At 38.5% G+C, this 17800-nt stretch overlaps 3 protein-coding genes and 1 pseudogene across 3 annotated transcripts in view; 2 read left to right on the top strand and 2 right to left on the bottom strand.

Moving 5' to 3' along the window:
- LOC128657029 (histone H3-like) overlaps positions 1 to 2362 on the bottom strand; it is a 49153-nt gene extending 46791 nt beyond the window's left edge. Inside the window, exon 1 of the mRNA XM_053711256.1 lies at positions 2077 to 2362. Coding sequence (XP_053567231.1) covers positions 2077 to 2362 — 286 coding nt within the window. The remainder of the gene's footprint in view (positions 1 to 2076) is intronic.
- Positions 1 to 17173, top strand: part of LOC128657030 (histone H3-like) — a 48588-nt pseudogene extending 31415 nt beyond the window's left edge.
- On the bottom strand, positions 13880 to 14254 carry LOC128657034 (histone H2B type 1-J-like). The gene has a single exon (XM_053711260.1). The coding sequence runs from the start codon at positions 14252 to 14254 to the stop codon at positions 13880 to 13882; it is 375 nt and encodes a 124-aa protein (XP_053567235.1).
- On the top strand, positions 14550 to 14942 carry LOC128657031 (histone H2A type 1). Its single transcript, XM_053711257.1, has one exon. The coding sequence runs from the start codon at positions 14550 to 14552 to the stop codon at positions 14940 to 14942; it is 393 nt and encodes a 130-aa protein (XP_053567232.1).
- Positions 17174 to 17800: the final 627 nt, after the last annotated feature.

The raw sequence follows: 17800 nt of genomic DNA, 5'->3' as shown, positions 1-17800 counted from the left end.
GGGCTATGTAGGGGAGACCACCCGTAAGGTGCGAGAAAGGTTGAATCAGCATAAGAGTAGTATAAGGACAGCAGTCCTAGATGCACCTGTGGCACATCATTTTTTGACATCTGGGCATAGCCTTAGCCAAATACAATTTCAAATTAAAGATCATGTTGAGAAACCTAGGAGTGGGGGGGGGGGCAATAGGGAGAAAAATCTTAAACAGAGAGAACTGTTCTGGATTTATGCACTGGGTACTATGTGGCCAGGAGGTATGAACATGGAGATGGATTGGAGTATTTTCTAGATGACTATCCCTCTAATTTATGTGAGAAAGGTAACATAAGGGTTAAATAATACTTTCAGTGATATAAAATCACTAGATACCCCTGTGTATTGGTGTCTATCCTGTGTATATATGATGATTAAGAGAAATGTATTCTTGGTATCTGTATGAAAAATTATTTGATTTATCTGCAAAATATAATGAACAATTGGTTTATGCACACTAGAGGGAGTTAACAGTTACAATGGAAGTATGTAGGTGAAGACAGGTGTTTTCTGTAATTAAGTGGGAGGGGTTATGGGTATATTAAGCCTGTGGTATCAGTGTAATATTATACATGATTAAGGACATTTGTACGAAACATTGTAGTTTTTTTTTTGGCTTAAAGGGCCAGTCTAGTATAAATTAAACCTTCATTATTCAGATAGGACTTTTAATTTTAATCAATTTTCAAATTTACTTTTATCATCATATTTGCTTTTTTTCTCTTGGTATTCTTAGTTTAAACTAAACATAGGTAGGCTCATATGCTAATTTCTAAGCCTTTGAGGGCTGCCTCTTATCACAGGCTTTTTAAATCTCTTTTCAACACAAAGAGGCAGAAAATACACGTGGGCCATATAGATAACACTGTGTTCAGGCACAGGGGGTTATTTAAGATCTAGCACAAAACAATGCTAAATGTAAGACAATAGATAATAAACAGTCACAGTTATGTGATCAGGGGGCTGGAAGAAGGTTCCTAGATACAAGGTAATCACAGAGGTAAAAAGTATATTAATATAACTGTGTTGGTTATGCAAAGCTGGGGAATGGGTAATAGAGGGATTATCTATCTTTTTAAACAATAACAATTCTATGGTAGACTGTTCCTTTAAATTACTATCTAAATAAGTTTAATTTTTTACTAGACTGTCCCTTTAAATAAAATCTTTTACACAGTGATACTGGTGTCTCAGCTATTGACAAGCCTAAGTAAACACAACCTGCAGAAGAAATAACACTCCCAGTGGGCTGCAGGATAGTTAAGTAACAAAATGATAATTTTCCATTCTTCTCTGTATTGAGCTTTAGTTTTCCAGACAAATATAAGATAAGGAAGCAAGTGTGTGTACACATCAGGTGGTTTTTTTTAGCAACAACAGAGGCCTTTATTTGTTTTTTACTGTTTAATGCAACCTGTGTCCAGTGTGTGATTCTATAACATAATGAAATTTAAATAAACCAAATATATATTTAGTAGACATGTACAGATCGGTCAATGAAATAACTGAAAGGCTAAAACAAATAAAGAACATTTTGTACTGTTCTATTTCTTATCCTGCAGCGCCACCTACTGGACATTGTTTTTGTTCAAATATTTATTTCAGAAGCTGCATCACCCTGTTTACTAAACAGTCATGTAACAGAGATGGATAAAGTATGAGATTGTATCATTTCTTATTGTAAAATTAATGTATACCGTGTGTCCAATTTATACGTTTATTCAATATCTATGTATTGCAACATTCTAGCTTTAGTGCAAGCTGTATAAAGTAGAGCTGCAACTAATCAGAGGAACAAATACAATATTACACCAATACGCTTCTTGACCTTGTGACTAATTAAAACCAAAATTATTTTGGTTCCTACAATTTTCTTCAAGAGTAACAATGCCACTAATTCCCTTTAGCTTATTCAGCGCTAATACTGGACCAATAAAAGCTTTAGCTCTGATAGTGAATACGTGGGCGGCTCTTAAAAGAGCCTTTGGGTTGTTGTGTGATTGGGAAGAGATTGCGTTTAACCCCCGAAGCCATAGAGAGTGCGGCCCTGGCGTTTCAGAGCATACACCACATCCATAGCGGTCACGGTCTTCCTCTTGGCGTGCTCGGTGTAGGTGACGGCGTCTCGGATGACATTTTCCAGGAAGACCTTGAGCACTCCGCGGGTCTCCTCGTAGATGAGGCCGGAGATTCGCTTAACACCTCCCCTCCGTGCCAAGCGCCGGATAGCCGGCTTAGTGATGCCCTGGATATTATCGCGGAGCACTTTACGGTGCCTCTTGGCGCCTCCTTTACCTAATCCCTTCCCGCCTTTACCACGTCCGGACATGTTCAGGTTTCTTCTAAAAGTAGATGAATAACCTCAGCAAGGAGGCAACGCTCTTTATATTGTGTTTATGAGAACCTGAATGGGAACTAGTGGGCGGGATTTGTAACGCTTCAAAATGATTGGCTGACTTAGTGTATCCTCCTTTGATTGGCTACAAGAACCGTTAGTTTTTTGTTTTGTTTTTTCTTAAAAAAAAATAAAAAGGAATGTGTCGATAATTAAATCACAGTAAAAACCAACTGAAATTTCTGGGGAAAACAAAAATGAAAGCAATTGGCGACTCAAATGTATAAATCCTTATGTATAAATATCGTATAAGACTCCAGGCAGCCTCTGTAATAACAGACGCCATTGTGTGATGGAAAAAGCGCGGGCTCCAGAGATTCTTTCAAATAGTTTTATCCTTCTCTTTAGAATTCATCTTCACAATAGAATTAAATATCGAGTAATTCATGAATAATAATGATGATGATGTTAGGGAAATAAAGTGAGCTGGAAATTAAGACAAAGAAATGCGACACAGCTCAGCTTCTTATAAATAAGGTTTTTATTATTATTATTATTTCCAAGCAAAGAAATTCTCTGTCCCTTTTCTGGCAGCATAAAGTCTGATAAAGAAAATAAAATTAAATATCAAGTAAATAATGTAAAGCCTTTCCCAGCACTTCCCTTCCCAGAGCTAACCAGCTATAATTTACATTACAATACACAGTGTCTAAGTAATATCTGCTGAATGGCAGAATGTGAGGGGAATTGTTACTGATGAAGTAAGGAACAAACAGAAAGAAAATGAATGCGCAGCCTTATTTATAAGAACATTACAATATTTACAGAAGTCATAAAAGTCAAATTCCCATTTTAAAGATGAGCACATAGATTACAGAACAAAGCATAAATGTGTTCTTAATAAAGACAAGTTAAATAATACCACAAAAGTACAATGTATCAATGTTTGTTTCAAAATTATTTAGTGCATCGTTTAGTTCTTAATAAATATCAAAAGGAAACAGCTGTCACTATATGGAAAGGAAGAGAACAAGATTTGGGTCTGGAGCTTGTTAAGTTCATATTCATTGATTAAACCCTGTTATTTTGTGGTTGGCAACAGGAGCCTTTGTAAGTTTTGGGGGGAAAGTCCGGGCTCGTGATTGTCTTCATTATTTATTTTACTTTACTTTGTAGGTTCTCTCTACTAACTAGTTTTATTAACAAACCTTATTTTTATTTATTACTATATCATAATCCCTAACCATAATAAAATGTCTCCTTATAAATACTGACACTTCTATTTGCAGTTATATTTGTATCCATGCATTATTTATATTTAAACAGGAAAAAAAGTTACTATGGATCAGTAGTTTATAACTTACATACAATTACATTTGTTAAATAAAAAGCCTCTGTAAATTCTAACATTGAAAGTTAGTTATTAGAAATTATTCCAGGAAACTAGAAATATTTTTGTTGTACTGTAATTCCATTTCTTATCCTGCAGCGCCACCTACTGGATATTGTTATGTTCAATTATTTTCCCTGTACACTTTTGGTTTTACATCGCTATTTTTCTAATCAAAGTGCAGAGAAGTGATGGGTCAGATGTATAAGCGATTCTCTAACTTTATGTGCAAATTGTTTTATTTCATGTTGCTAAATTATTTAAAAATACATTGTTTTCTAATAATCATAAGTCAACTGTATCTGGCTTATTTTTTTAATCCAAGTTCTTTTTTATTAAGGATAAGTCAAGTAGGTTACAATTCACAATAAATTGGTTCAGAGGAACAAAACATAAAGAAAAGGAAATTTTACAAGTTCCAATACAACATAAACTAATGATTTATCACAGTTACATTAAAATGAAAACAGAAAAAAACAAAAAGTCATGTCCTAATGCCCCATTTGGGGGTTACTTCTTAATCTAAACCAATACAGAACAGTGATCTGAATTTAAACAGGCTATGTGAAAACTTCATCAGTAACATTATAATAGATACGTACTCTTTCTATGGATGGGTTCACTAAAGGCTATCATTACTGCTGAGTGTCCGCTCTGGGCCTCAAGTCTGTGCATGTTCTCTCATTTGTCTTTGTCAGGTAGTGCTCCCATAAAGCTTGGGCTTCTATGTGCGTTTCTCTCGTGTTTTTTTTTATATGAGCTAAATTCCTCTAGTTCTATTAACTCTGAGACTCTAACTCTCCATCTCTGGAGGTCTGGAGATGAATGTGATTTCCATTGTTTGGCTATAATGGACTTTACGCCATTTATCATTATTTGGAATAAAATTTGGTGGGCTTTAGAGGTAAGTTTTTTAAATTTATTTAATAGAAAAACTAGGGGGTCTAAGGGAAGTGTACACCCTAGAACCTTTTCCATTTCTGCTATGCAGGTTCTCCACAACTGGTTAACTGCATTACACCACTACCACATGTGTCCCATCCCACTGCCTGAGTGTCCGCATCTCCAGCATCTGTCCGGGCGTGAGGGGTATAACCTGTGTAAGCGTTTGGGGGTGAGGTACCAATTATGTAGTATTTTATAATTCAATTCGACTAAATATGCTGAGGAAGACGAGGATTTGGTATTTCTAAAAATATCAGTTGCTGAGTTAGGCAGTATTATGGTTCCTAGTTCCCTTTCCCAAGACTCGATAGAAGGGGGGAGATCACCAGGTGGGGTTTGCGTTAGGATGGAGTATATCCTAGACAAGGTGTGCCTCTTTGGGAGAGTAGCTGTGAATAATTGTTCGAGGTTTGTAAGGGGTCTTAGCATGTTATTGCAATTTTTATGAGTCATTATATAGTGACGGGTTCTTCTGTAGTTAAACCAATTCTGAAATACTGTTAGGCCCCTTTCCTGTAGCTGTGATTGAGGCAATAGCTGGTCTTGATCTGTCACCTGGTGTAGTTCTATATCTATGGTGTCTTTGTCTTGTTCATGCGTCCCCATTAAGTCAATGATCGAAAATTCATTGTTATGTGTGAGTGACGTCAGAGGGGAGGGGTTGGATGAGAGATATGGGTTTATTTTAGTAGCTATATTCCATTGCTCTAGAGTTTCCCTGGTTATAGGGTTAGTGAGACCCCTGACTGTGGGGTGGAAATTAGGCTGCCAACAAACCGCTGACAGTTTTATACCTGGGTTTAGGCTTTGCTCTATCTCTATCCATCTTTTCTGGGTTTCATGGATCCTCCAATCTAATATTTGTTGTAGAAAGATAGCACTTCTGTAAAGTTCTATGTTCGGGACCCCCAGCCCCCCTCTCTCCCTAGATCGCATCATTGTTTTTTTATTGATTCTGGGTTGTCTACCTTTCCAAATAAAGGAATGGAATAATTGTTGTATCTGGGATATGTATTTGTGTGGTAGTGGTATAGGGAGGGTCTGCATGAAATATAATAATCTTGGAAAAGCGTTCATTTTAATAGTGTTAATCCTCCCCAACCATGTCAGTCTCTTAGAGTTCCAAGATGATACGTCCCTAGCTAAGGCTATACGGATTGGGACATAATTTAATTTATAGATCTTGTCCATGTCTTCCGCCAGCTGGATACCTAGGTATTTTATGGAGTTCTCACACCATCTAAACGGGCAGGTTTGTGTGATTTTGTCTTCCATCTGTTTTGTGAGGGAGACTCCTAAAATCTCAGATTTGTTATAATTGATTAGGAAGTTTGTTAGTTTATTGAATACCTTCAGTTCCTCCATCAAGGGAGACATGGACCGATCGGGATTGGTGAGGGAAAATAGGATGTCATCAGCGAATAAAGAGAGTTTGCACTCCCTCCCCCCAACTATCAGGCCTGAGATATCTTTGTTTAGTCTAATACTAGTGGCTAGGGCTTCCAGAAGACAAACAAACAGTAGGGGGGAAAGGGGACACGCCTGGCATGTGCCATTAGATATCTGGAGGGGTTGTGATAGGATACCATTTAGGGTTATTCTCGCGCTCGGACGCGAGTACAAAGCAAAGATTCTCTGTAACATAGTGTCTCCTAACCCAAATGACTTTAAAGTTGTCTTAAGGAATAGCCAACTCACTCGGTCGAAGGCCTTCTCCGCGTCTGTGGATAACCACACCGCGGGAATGCCCTCGACCTTTGCATGCCACATTAGGTGCATGTTGCGGACTGTGTTGTCCTTGGCCTCTCTGCTAGGTATGAAACCAACTTGGTCCTGGTGGATTATAAAGGGGAGGATTTGATTAAGCCTGGTTGCTAATATTTTTGAGTATATTTTAATGTCGCAGTTTAATAACGATATTGGCCGGTAGTTGGGTATTAAGTCTGTTGATTTACCCGGCTTTGGGAGGAATGTAATATGGGCTTGTAAAGCTAATGGGGGGAATGGTTTATTGCCATCTATATCCTGAAAATAAGTTAAGAGATGAGGGGCTAGTATGTTTTTGAATTTAGTGTAGTATGCATTTCCAAAGCCATCTGGGCCTGGTGCTTTACCTATCGGGAAGGATGAGATAGCATCTTTAACCTCTTTAAGGGTGAATGGCGAGTCTAGTTCTGTCTGTTGGTCTGTAGTAAGGGTAGGGAGGTGTAATTTAGATAGGAAGTTTGAGATTTCCTGTTCTGTCGTGAGCGGTCGGTCCCCCTCTAGGTTATATAGCCCCTCATAATAATTTCTAAACTGGTCCGCAATGTCTCTCGATGTCGACCAGGTCTTTCCCTTATGATCTTTTATCGTCAGTATGTGGCGTTTGTTAGTGCGTTGACGTAACATTCTAGCTAGTAGTTTGCCTTGTTTGTTATAACCCTCATAGAATGTTTTTTTGAGGAACAGAGCTGCTCGTTTAGTTTCTTGCCCAAGGAGCAAGTTGAGCTGTTCTCTCTTATGTTGTATGCTAGCAAGGAGGGACAGGTTACCTGGAAAGTTTTTATGTATTTCTTGTAGTTTTCCCAGCTCTTCTAACAGTGAATGTAAAAATTGGGATCTCTGTTTATTTCTTGCTGCTGTCAATGCTATGATCTCCCCTCTAATTACGCACTTATGTGCTTCCCATATATACTGTATGTCTACATCTGGGGTACAGTTTGTATTGAAGTATGTTTCTAGGGAGTTATAAATCTGTGTATGTATAATTGGGTCTTTCAATAGGGTTTCATCCAGTTTCCACGTCTTATCGTGTCTCTGTGAGGTAGGCCATCTAAGAGAACAACTGACCATTGCATGGTCTGACCATGTTATCGGTGAGATGTCGGTATGCCTCACTAATGCAAGACTTGTCACGTCTATAAAAATGTAATCAATTCTTGAATAGGCTCTGTGCGGATGGGAGTAGAATGTGTAGTCTTTGGTGTGTGGGTGGAATAGTCTCCATGTGTCGTGTATTACCAAATCCTTTAAGTCAGCCTTTATTGACCGTAATGTTTTCTGTGGTATCGAAGATATCCCTCTGGAGCAATCTATGTCAGGTTCCATAGCTATATTGAAGTCCCCTCCCAAAACCAAACTTCCCTTGGCGTGATCTAATATGGTGTTTTTGAGGCTGTGAAAAAATTCCGGTGTTGTGCTATTAGGGGCATATATGTTAGTCAACGTCACCATCTTGTTAAAGAGCCTACCTGTTAGTATAATGAACCTCCCGCTTTTATCTTTATGTATGTGTGTGGGATGAAACGGAATGCCTTTTTTAATAATGATGCCTACCCCATTGTGTTTAGTAGAATTTGAAGCTAGGAATACCTGTCCGAATTTGTTGAGGGAAACTATGGGTTCTCTACCCCTTTTAAAATGCGTCTCCTGTATCAGAACTATGTATCCACATTTCCATGATAGTTGCCATTGGCATTAGACTGAAAATCTGGGAGAAGAGTATTCCGTACCTTAGAGTTTCAAAGCCAGTAGAAAGATAACAAGAACATTCTGCAAACATAAACAAACCTTGTGAGTTACCTGTAACTGATCCTACTATATTTGTGACTATAACTTCATAAACATGTTTTTTCCTAGTTGGAAAATAACAAACTCGTAACTTAAATTTGTGTAGCATCTGATACACAATTTACTAGGGGGACGAATGGTGTTAGTTAACCATCAGAGCCGGTCTATTTTAATTTCTATTTTTAGGCTCAATTGGGGAGATATACAACAGAACATAAATATTAATATCTTGAACAAAATGAAATAGCAAGGTAACAATGAATTACATGTACTGTAATACCTGAGAGTAATGATCTACCTGGAGTGACAGACATTTTTATTGTTGGTTACCTCAATAACCCAGTCCTCGCTATGTGTGCTCCTGTGGGGCAAAATTAGCACACTAACCCCCATGGGGGTATCACAAAGAATATAAAGTGGAAAGTTCAACAGCTTTAGCTGAGGTGGGTAAAAGTGTTCACTCCATTTTCTGTGAATATGATACAGTCCATAAAAGCCTCCTCTCTCTCATGGTTCACGTGGCTTCTGTAGGGGAAGCTGCAACGGCTTTAAATCTTTTTGCTGGGACTTTAGACCAGTTGGGCCGCTGTTCTTTGGGCTTTTCTCCACGTCGATCTTCTTTTTCTGCCGGATATCCAATACTTTTTCTGAGGGCAGTTCGAATGCAATGTTAAGTTTCTTGGACAATGTCTCTAGGTCGTTGTAATTTTTGTAGATTATTTGAGACCCATTGTGGTGGATGATGAGGCTAAATGGATACCCACATCTGTATCTAATATTGTTTTCCTGGAGTTTTGTGGTGATGAATCGTACTTCTCTCCTTTTTTGGATGGTTTGAGGGCATAAGTCCTGGAAAATCTGAAGAGAGTGACCATGAAAGGAAAGAGACTGCCGATTTCTGGCTGCTTGCCATATTTCTTCTCTTAAAGTGAACTTCAACAGACGCAGAATAACATCCCTGGGCGGTGCTGGAGGTTTTTGGGGGGGTCTCAGGGCCCTGTGGATTCTTTCAATATCTTCGGAGGCCAGCGGGTTGGATCTGGGTAATATAAACTGGAACAACTCTTTGACATATGATTTTAAATTCTCTTGGGGGACTTCTTCTGGTATGCCTCTTATTCTTAAGTTATTCCTCCTTCCTCTGTTGTCCAGATCCTCTAATTTATCTTGTAAAGTTTGAATAATGGAATCTTGTATCGTTAGTTGTTGGATATTAGAGCTCACTAGATTGTTTAGATTGTCTTGGCCGTCTTCCAAATAGTCAATTCTAGCGCCCATTTCATTCAGATCTTTTTTGAGATCTCTTATTTCCCCTTTAATAAAAGTCTTAAGGGATTCAATGTCCGTTTTGGAGGGCAAGCTTGCTATCTGGGACTGTATAGAGCGCAAAGAGTCCCTTTGAATGGCTGCGCAATCTGTAGCTGTATCCACTGGATTAGCCTCTTGAGTCTGTATTATTTCTGTCATGTTGCCTTCTTGTGTGTGGAAAAAGGTAGAGACCGAGGGAGTCAGGGCAGGGGGTTTAGTCTGTTTCTTTGACTTGTTTCCTTTCTTGGAAGTCATTTCCTTGATTATGGGTCAGCGAGTTGTAATAGGAAGCTACTTGACTGATCCCTTTAAGTATGGTTGCCCCTTTTTATTTCTTTTGTGGGGATGTGATGTGTACTTTTGGATACAATCAGTTCTGCAGCGGTTAGTGTGGTTCCCAAACCTCAATAAAATTAAAAGTTCTGGAGCCGCTAAGTGTGACAAACACAGTCAAGGTTATGTTATGCAAGTTTTTGCCAGCATAGGTTTGCTACTCTTTGTATGGGAGGTATTCCTTGCTATATAAATATATATGCTGATTCTTCTTGTCTTGCAGTCTGGTTTTACTGTGAGCTCTTTTTTAGTGATAATTGATGCCCCTCTTCATACATAATAAACAAGCCTGTTCTGTGCTGCTTTTTGCTTTTAAGGAGTTCAGTCCCTCACCAATGTTTTTCCTGGGTAACTGCCACGTGGGTGTTGAATATAGCTAAGGCCCAGGTACTGCTTGTTGTTTCGATTTAAGGGTTTAAATTTATCAGAAGGCCTCTATGCTAGTGTTATTTATTAGCCTGTGAGCTGCTTCTGTGGCTTGTATCTGTGTTTCTTGTGCTGTTGGATTCTGTCTAGGCGCGCTAGCAAGTGTTAGTGTCGCCCACGTGGTCGGCCGTTATTTTAAAGTTGGCCTATTTTATCAGTGATTTTATGTTTCTCCTGATCAGAGGCTTATTATATGCCAGCCCACAGGGCCCCTCCGGTGTTGTTTACAGTTATGGGGGGATTATTCTGTATATCGCCCCCCCCCGTTACTTTTACCTTTCAAGTGTCCGTTTCTTGCAGCTCTCTCCTTGTTCCGTTTGCCCCTTACTCCACACCCTCCTGCCCCAGATCTCACCTTTGGGCAAAGTGAGGGTCCAGTGGTGTCTTATTCCTTAATTTTATGTAGCGATCTTATCGCGGTGGTCTCCTTATGTGTTCTGCCTGAGTTTTAGAGAGGCAAGATGGCGCCCTGCATTCTCACAGCCCTGCACTCCTCTCCTTGCGAGAGCCAGACTGTTCCTTCCCGCACTCTGGAAACTGATCAGATGTGTTCCTAAGTTCTTCTGCTCCCGTTACAGTGCTTTTTGTCCCCAATTGACATGCTTCTGTAGGCTCTGATGAACTAACAGCAACGGAGCTCCTTCACACTGCTGCCATGTCCCAGCACGGCGTAACTCCGCCCCCCCATCTGGCTTATTTTTTTAATTTAAACCCCCCCAGATAAATTTCAATATACTTTAGTCTTTTCTCCAAACAAATATGCTACTTATTATAGTTTTTAACTTTGGAAGGAAAAGCCGTAATGTGACCATTTAAAAGAACAACAATATAAACACCCATAGAATAACATAAACGGTTTATTTGGTATCAATGACAGCAGATAGGAAACTCATTACTGAATGTGACCCAGAATTATGTTATAGAAGGCGCCATCCCATAACACAATGCACAGAAACTCACATTATCTTCTTGCTGTGGTCTCCTCTAGCCCCTTTATCTGTTCTTATTGTATAGATACCTAAACTGTATTGTTTGCAGTCTATAAGTAAATTTATATTCATAAATGTAAACTATATCAGATCTTATCCAAGAAAAACAATTAGACACTAAAACTACTAGAGATGAAACCATAACATTACGTATATGAGCATTTGTTTGATATAAAATACATGGAGATAGATTTATGTTTACAGCACATGCACTTGTAAAGGAAAGTTATAGCTCCGGTCACAGCTGTGTTTTTCTAGGTGAAATGAGGTATATAAAGTATAAGTGATTCTATCCCTTGGTGCTAAACATACAGTTTGCCTTCAAACACAAGTGGGCACCAGCATTAGGAATTGAACATAAATTATATAATTATAAATAACCTTCTATCACCCTTCTAAAGCCAAATTTTCAACCCCCCCTTATAAAAAAAAGTTGTGACATTTTAGCATAATGAAATCATCTTCTGAACTAACAAACTGCTATACTTGTTTCAAATACATGGTTACAATGTGACAGATATAATTGTGCCAATCTCAGTGTTATAAATAGTATTTAAATAGTGGTGAATGTAGATGTGTATCCTCTCTCCTATTTAATGTATTTCCAGCCTATGGCGTTTAATTAACGTATAAAGTGTAACAAAATGCAATGGCTATAAACTCTATAAAAACTGACAGTAATCACGTTTCTAAAAAAAAAAAATATATATATAAGAAAAAGATTAAAGATTTTTGTAAACACCTAAATAAGTGTAATTGTTTAACTTTGTTTTCATGTAAAGTAAAATGGCCATTTATTGTAAATAATGTACATATGGAAGCACAAGCTCTAATAGTGAATATGTGGGTAATTATTAATTCCTTTGTGTCTATATAACCATTATAAAGTTCTATATAAAAACATATAGGTGGTACTTTGTGATGGAGCGAACCTGAAAGAGAACTACTTGAGCTTCATTTGTTGTGTGACGTGTCCTCTTGTCATTGGTTACAGGAGCCGTTAGTGGTTATAAAAATAAAAATAAAAAAAGCCCGGGCTCCTGCATTTGCTTTATTTTTTTATCTTTAATGTAAATTATTTTACATTTCTCCCTATATATAATCTTAAAGACTCAGAAACAGTGTACCCAGTAACTCACGGTAATTTTATTTCTAAATACTTCAGTTCGAATTGTATTACACCAATAAACTAAAGAATACTGTACATTATATTTCATACACAAGTTTTAGCTGTGTTAATGTGCCCTGCTAGAATAAAAGTAAAACAGTTAAGTAATTGTATAAATATACAAGACCTATACAACAAAAGCTGCATAATTATTATAGTTATCAAATATTAAGTAAATTGGCTATAAAGATTTGCCTATGGTGTATTAATTGCGTATTTAGTGCATCTTTTAGTTTTTAAATGATCTCAATAGGAGACAATTGTCACTATATAGAAAGGAAGAGAACGTGGTTTGGGACTGGAGCTTGTTTTAGCTTCTGTTCATTGTTAAACTCTGTTACTTGGTGTTTGGCAACAGGAGGCTTTGTAAGTTTTGCGGGAAAAGTCCGGGGGCTCGTGATTGTCATTTATTTTATTTGTGTAGGTTCTCTCTACTAACAAGTCTTATTAACCGACCTGAATTTTATTCCTTTCTATTTAATAATCCCCAATCATTAATTTATGTTCTTATAAATACTGACAGTTCTATGTGCAGTTATGTATATTTGCCTATATATATATAAATTTACTATGGATGAGTACTTTATAACTTACACAACATTACATTTGTTAAAATAAAAAACACCTGCTATTTCCAACATTAAAAATCAGTTATTGGAAATATCCCATGAAATTAAAAAGTATTTTTTGTACTGTAATTCCATTTCTTATCCTGCATCGCCACCTACTGGATATTTTTATGTTCACTTTTAGTTTTATATCAATATTTTTCAAATCGGAATGCAGAGAGGCGACGGGTCAAATGTATAAGTGATTCTCTCACTTGATGTGCAAATTGTATTATTTCACATGTTGCGAAATTATTTAAAAATACATTGTTTTCAAACAATAAAAAATTAACTGTATCTGAGTTTTTTTCCCTTTTAAAAAAAACTTCTGAAATGTTAGTATAATTTAGTCTTTTCTACAAACTAACAAATATGGTATTTACTGTTTTTTACATTTTGAGGAGAAGGCTGTTATATGACAACAATATATATATATATATACACACAAAGAATAAAAAAACTTTAATTTGAATCAATGAGAGACGATTTGTAGCCAAATACGTTACCCAGACTTATTTTATAGAACGCACCATACACAGCCCCTTTATCCGTTTTTAATTTATAGTTAACTATAATACAAGTTGCCTTATATTCATAAACGGATCTTATCCAAGAAATCAATTAAACACAATAATTACAACCGTTTGAAAATGATAACAACCTATATGATTTGTTTTATATCTAATACATGTAGAGTGATTTTTGTTTACAGTATAAGTTTTAGCTCTGATAGTGGATGTGTGGGTGGCTCTGAAAAGAGCCTTTGGGTGTATATGACACAGTACGGGGGGGTTACTTGGCGCTGGTGTACTTGGTGACAGCCTTGGTACCCTCAGACACGGCGTGCTTAGCCAGCTCTCCCGGCAGCAGCAGGCGGACAGCAGTTTGGATCTCCCGGGAAGTGATGGTGGAGTGCTTGTTGTAGTGAGCCAGGCGAGAGGCTTCCCCTGCGATGCGCTCAAAAATGTCGTTGACAAAGGAGTTCATGATGCCCATGGCCTTGGAGGAGATGCCGGTGTCCGGGTGCACTTGCTTCAGCACCTTGTACACGTAGATGGCGTAGCTTTCCTTCCTGCTTCTCTTCCGCTTCTTGCCGTCCTTCTTCTGAGTCTTCGTCACCGCTTTCTTGGAGCCATTCTTGGGCGCTGGCTTAGCTGGTTCAGGCATTGCTAGGAAATGAGCTCTTCACAACACAGAGAACTAATAACTGACAGCACCGCCAATAGCTCTATTTATTGTCAGGGATCAATAGGGGCGGGTCTGTGTGCTGATCTCTGATTAGCTGATAATGTCATGTGATATCCAAAGTAGTTTACGAGTGGTGTATAATAAATTTTAAACTTCATTGGTTCCCTCCAAAACTGACCAATCACAGTGAGGTCCTTGTTCTCCATGGGTATAAATGACAGAATAGTGAGGGATTTAGTTACTGTTTCTCTGCTACCAGTAAAACTTTTTAATCATGTCAGGAAGAGGCAAACAAGGTGGTAAAGTCCGTGCTAAGGCCAAGACTCGCTCATCTAGGGCTGGTCTGCAGTTCCCAGTCGGCCGTGTGCACAGGCTGCTCCGGAAGGGGAACTACGCTGAGCGGGTGGGAGCCGGTGCTCCCGTCTATCTGGCTGCAGTGCTCGAGTACCTCACCGCTGAGATCCTGGAGTTGGCCGGTAACGCTGCCAGGGATAACAAGAAGACCCGCATCATCCCCAGGCACCTGCAGCTCGCTGTGAGGAACGACGAGGAGCTCAACAAGTTGCTGGGTGGGGTCACCATCGCTCAGGGCGGTGTTCTGCCCAACATCCAGGCTGTGCTGCTGCCCAAGAAAACCGAGAGCAGCAAACCGGCCAAGGCCAAGTGAGAACCCAACACCCAGATCTCTTAGCACAACCCAAAGGCTCTTTTCAGAGCCGCCCAACACCTCCTAAATGAGCTGAATTACTAAGTTTTACACCAACACGATAAATACAACAATATCTGTGTAAATATTTATCAAATTTAAAATAGCTCTGTGTACAAACTAAATTATATTATAAAAATGCAATAACAACCAGTGCTTAAATTAAACTTTACTCTTTTACACACATGAGAAATGTATACAATGTATTTCACTACCTTTTACCACTGGGGGATATTTATGTAATTAACAACAATGTATCTAATAAGTACAATTCAGGAGACACTAATCTAAAACATTGTTGCTTATTTTAGTCAGATCAGCTGCACAAAGTTACCACTAGATGCAATCAGTATAATTCATCAGACATCTTAGGTAGAAATAGTTTCATTTGGAGCTTCTCCCCCTCTGAAAACAAACAGTGAAACAGATCTCACCGGTCCGTGCAGCACTGAGTACATTTGTATAAATTATTAAATCAGTTATTAAATGTTATAAAAATGTTATAGGCAGAGACTGTGAATAACACGGTGTGAAACAGGCGGGCTTTTTAAAATAAATATAAACGGTCATAATAGCCAATCGGTAAGAAGGATGCAGAGAGCAGCAGCCAATCACAGCGCTCACTGAGTATTCACTTTATAGACTCAGAGTTTTCTTGCTTTACAATGATAGTTTGTCAATTAAACTAAATGTAATTTCACCACTTTTACATTTTTTCTCTGTGGAATTATAAATAGTTTTTTACACAATCCAGAAACATTCAGCTCTAATGATTATGATGTTCATAGAACCAAACACTTTATCATTTCCTTTATCTCCTTATATTTGTAACTGAGTAAACTGTAATTACAACCAGCTTTATGGGTTAACCCCAATGAGACACTTTATCAAGTAAATCTATTTCTATAGCAACTGAGTAAGGCAGAATATTTAGCAATTAGTCAGGTGATCACAGCTGTATATAACCCGCTTACATTTATTAGTTATAATCTAATGAGGAACAAGGTGTCTAGTAAATATAAAGGTTACATTTATTAGTTATAATCTAATAAGGAACAAGGTGTCTAGTAAATATAAAGGTTATAATCTAATGAGGAACATGGTGTCTAGTAAATATAAAGGTTACATTTATTAGTTATAATCTGATGAGGAACAAGGTTTGTAGTAAATATAAAGGTTACATTTGCTATAGACTGAAATATTTGTTACATCGTTTGTGTAGCTGATAATTATAGCTGAGATTTACTTATGTGACATCAATAGAGGAGCTGCAGCATTTTATTTGTCACTTTTCTTTATATCTTTTATCTACGGAGAAACGGCAACATTTTATTAAGTTTATTTCCCCTCATTATAAAATGTGTAGCGGTCGCTAAAGCTTTAGAGTAATATGTGATGTGTTTATGTGCAGCTCCGTGTAACCTGTCTGTGTACAGATTGTTATTAGATCCTATTACACGATCACATAACACACAGACATAGCGGTACCACATCAGCTGCTGGGGGGCTTTATATTTAATCGTTTAACATCTGCTGTTTGTGTATCAGGCTCAGTTTTATTAGCATAAAGTTATTAAGACAAATAATAGAAATAAAATACATAAAACAGGCGGGCTTTTTAAAATATTCTCAATGGTCACATTAGCAAATCAGTAAGGAGGGACTGCAGCCAATCAGTAAGGAGGGACTGCACCCAATCACAGCACTCAGTACAGTGTATAAATAGCCGCTCTCTGGCACATACAGACCATTTCTAGCATCAGACGAGTACAGAGCTCGCTATGGCCCGCACCAAGCAGACCGCCCGCAAATCCACCGGAGGGAAGGCTCCCCGCAAGCAGCTGGCCACCAAGGCTGCCAGGAAGAGCGCCCCGGCCACCGGCGGAGTCAAGAAGCCTCACCGCTACCGGCCCGGGACTGTGGCTCTCAGGGAGATCCGCCGCTATCAGAAATCCACCGAGCTGCTCATCCGCAAACTGCCCTTCCAGCGCCTGGTCTGAGAGATCGCCCAGGACTTCAAGACCGATCTGCGCTTCCAGAGCTCTGCGGTCATGGCGCTGCAGGAGGCCAGCGAGGCTTATCTAGTGGGGCTCTTCGAGGACACCAACCTGTGTGCTATCCACGCCAAGAGAGTCACCATCATGCCCAAGGACATCCAGCTGGCCCGCAGGATCCGCGGGGAGAGGGCTTAGACCCACTGCACGCCCGGAATAACTACTGACCAAAAGGCTCTTTTAAGAGCCACCAAATTGTCTTCAAAGAGCTGCACTTATTTTACAGTTCGGTTTGAGAGGTGTTTTACACTAATTTACTTGTGTTCATATTAAGTATTGCACTAGAGCATTACAGTGGGATATGCAGGGATCACAGTGGGACTCTCGCTATAAATTAGTTTTAATTCAAAATATAAACTGGAGCCTGTTAAAACACTGATCTAGGCAAGCCCCATAGCAACAACAAATCTGTTCTTCAACCTAAATCAGTTATAAATATGCTACGTTGGCCATTTGAAAATACCTAGATTCTGTTACTATATAGATAAATGCACTTTACACAACCTGTAGCCACACACAACACTTATACACATCACACAACACTTATACACTCTCATTGTCTCTTTCTGCTGATCCTGCAGGTGGTGTTTCATTTTGTTCTCAGATCTGCAGCCATTTTTCTTCATATCCCTCTGTTACTATATAGATATATGCACTTTACACAACCTGTAGCCATCAGAGGAGCAGTATTATATTATAATATTGTGATACAAAGTGTCTCCCCCCCCCAATAATTGCTGTGTTTACAGTTGCTAAATTTACATT

This window comes from Bombina bombina, chromosome 4 (assembly GCF_027579735.1).
Source record: "Bombina bombina isolate aBomBom1 chromosome 4, aBomBom1.pri, whole genome shotgun sequence".
Taxonomy (NCBI): domain Eukaryota; kingdom Metazoa; phylum Chordata; class Amphibia; order Anura; family Bombinatoridae; genus Bombina; species Bombina bombina.
This window is presented reverse-complemented; position numbering and strand designations above follow the sequence as displayed.

What these genes read in the sequence shown, in the direction of transcription:
- LOC128657031 (XM_053711257.1), top strand. Translation starts at nt 14,550, where the DNA reads ATGTCAGGAAGAGGCAAACAAGGTGGTAAAGTCCGTGCTAAGGCCAAG.
- LOC128657034 (XM_053711260.1), bottom strand. Translation starts at nt 14,254, where the DNA reads ATGCCTGAACCAGCTAAGCCAGCGCCCAAGAATGGCTCCAAGAAAGCG.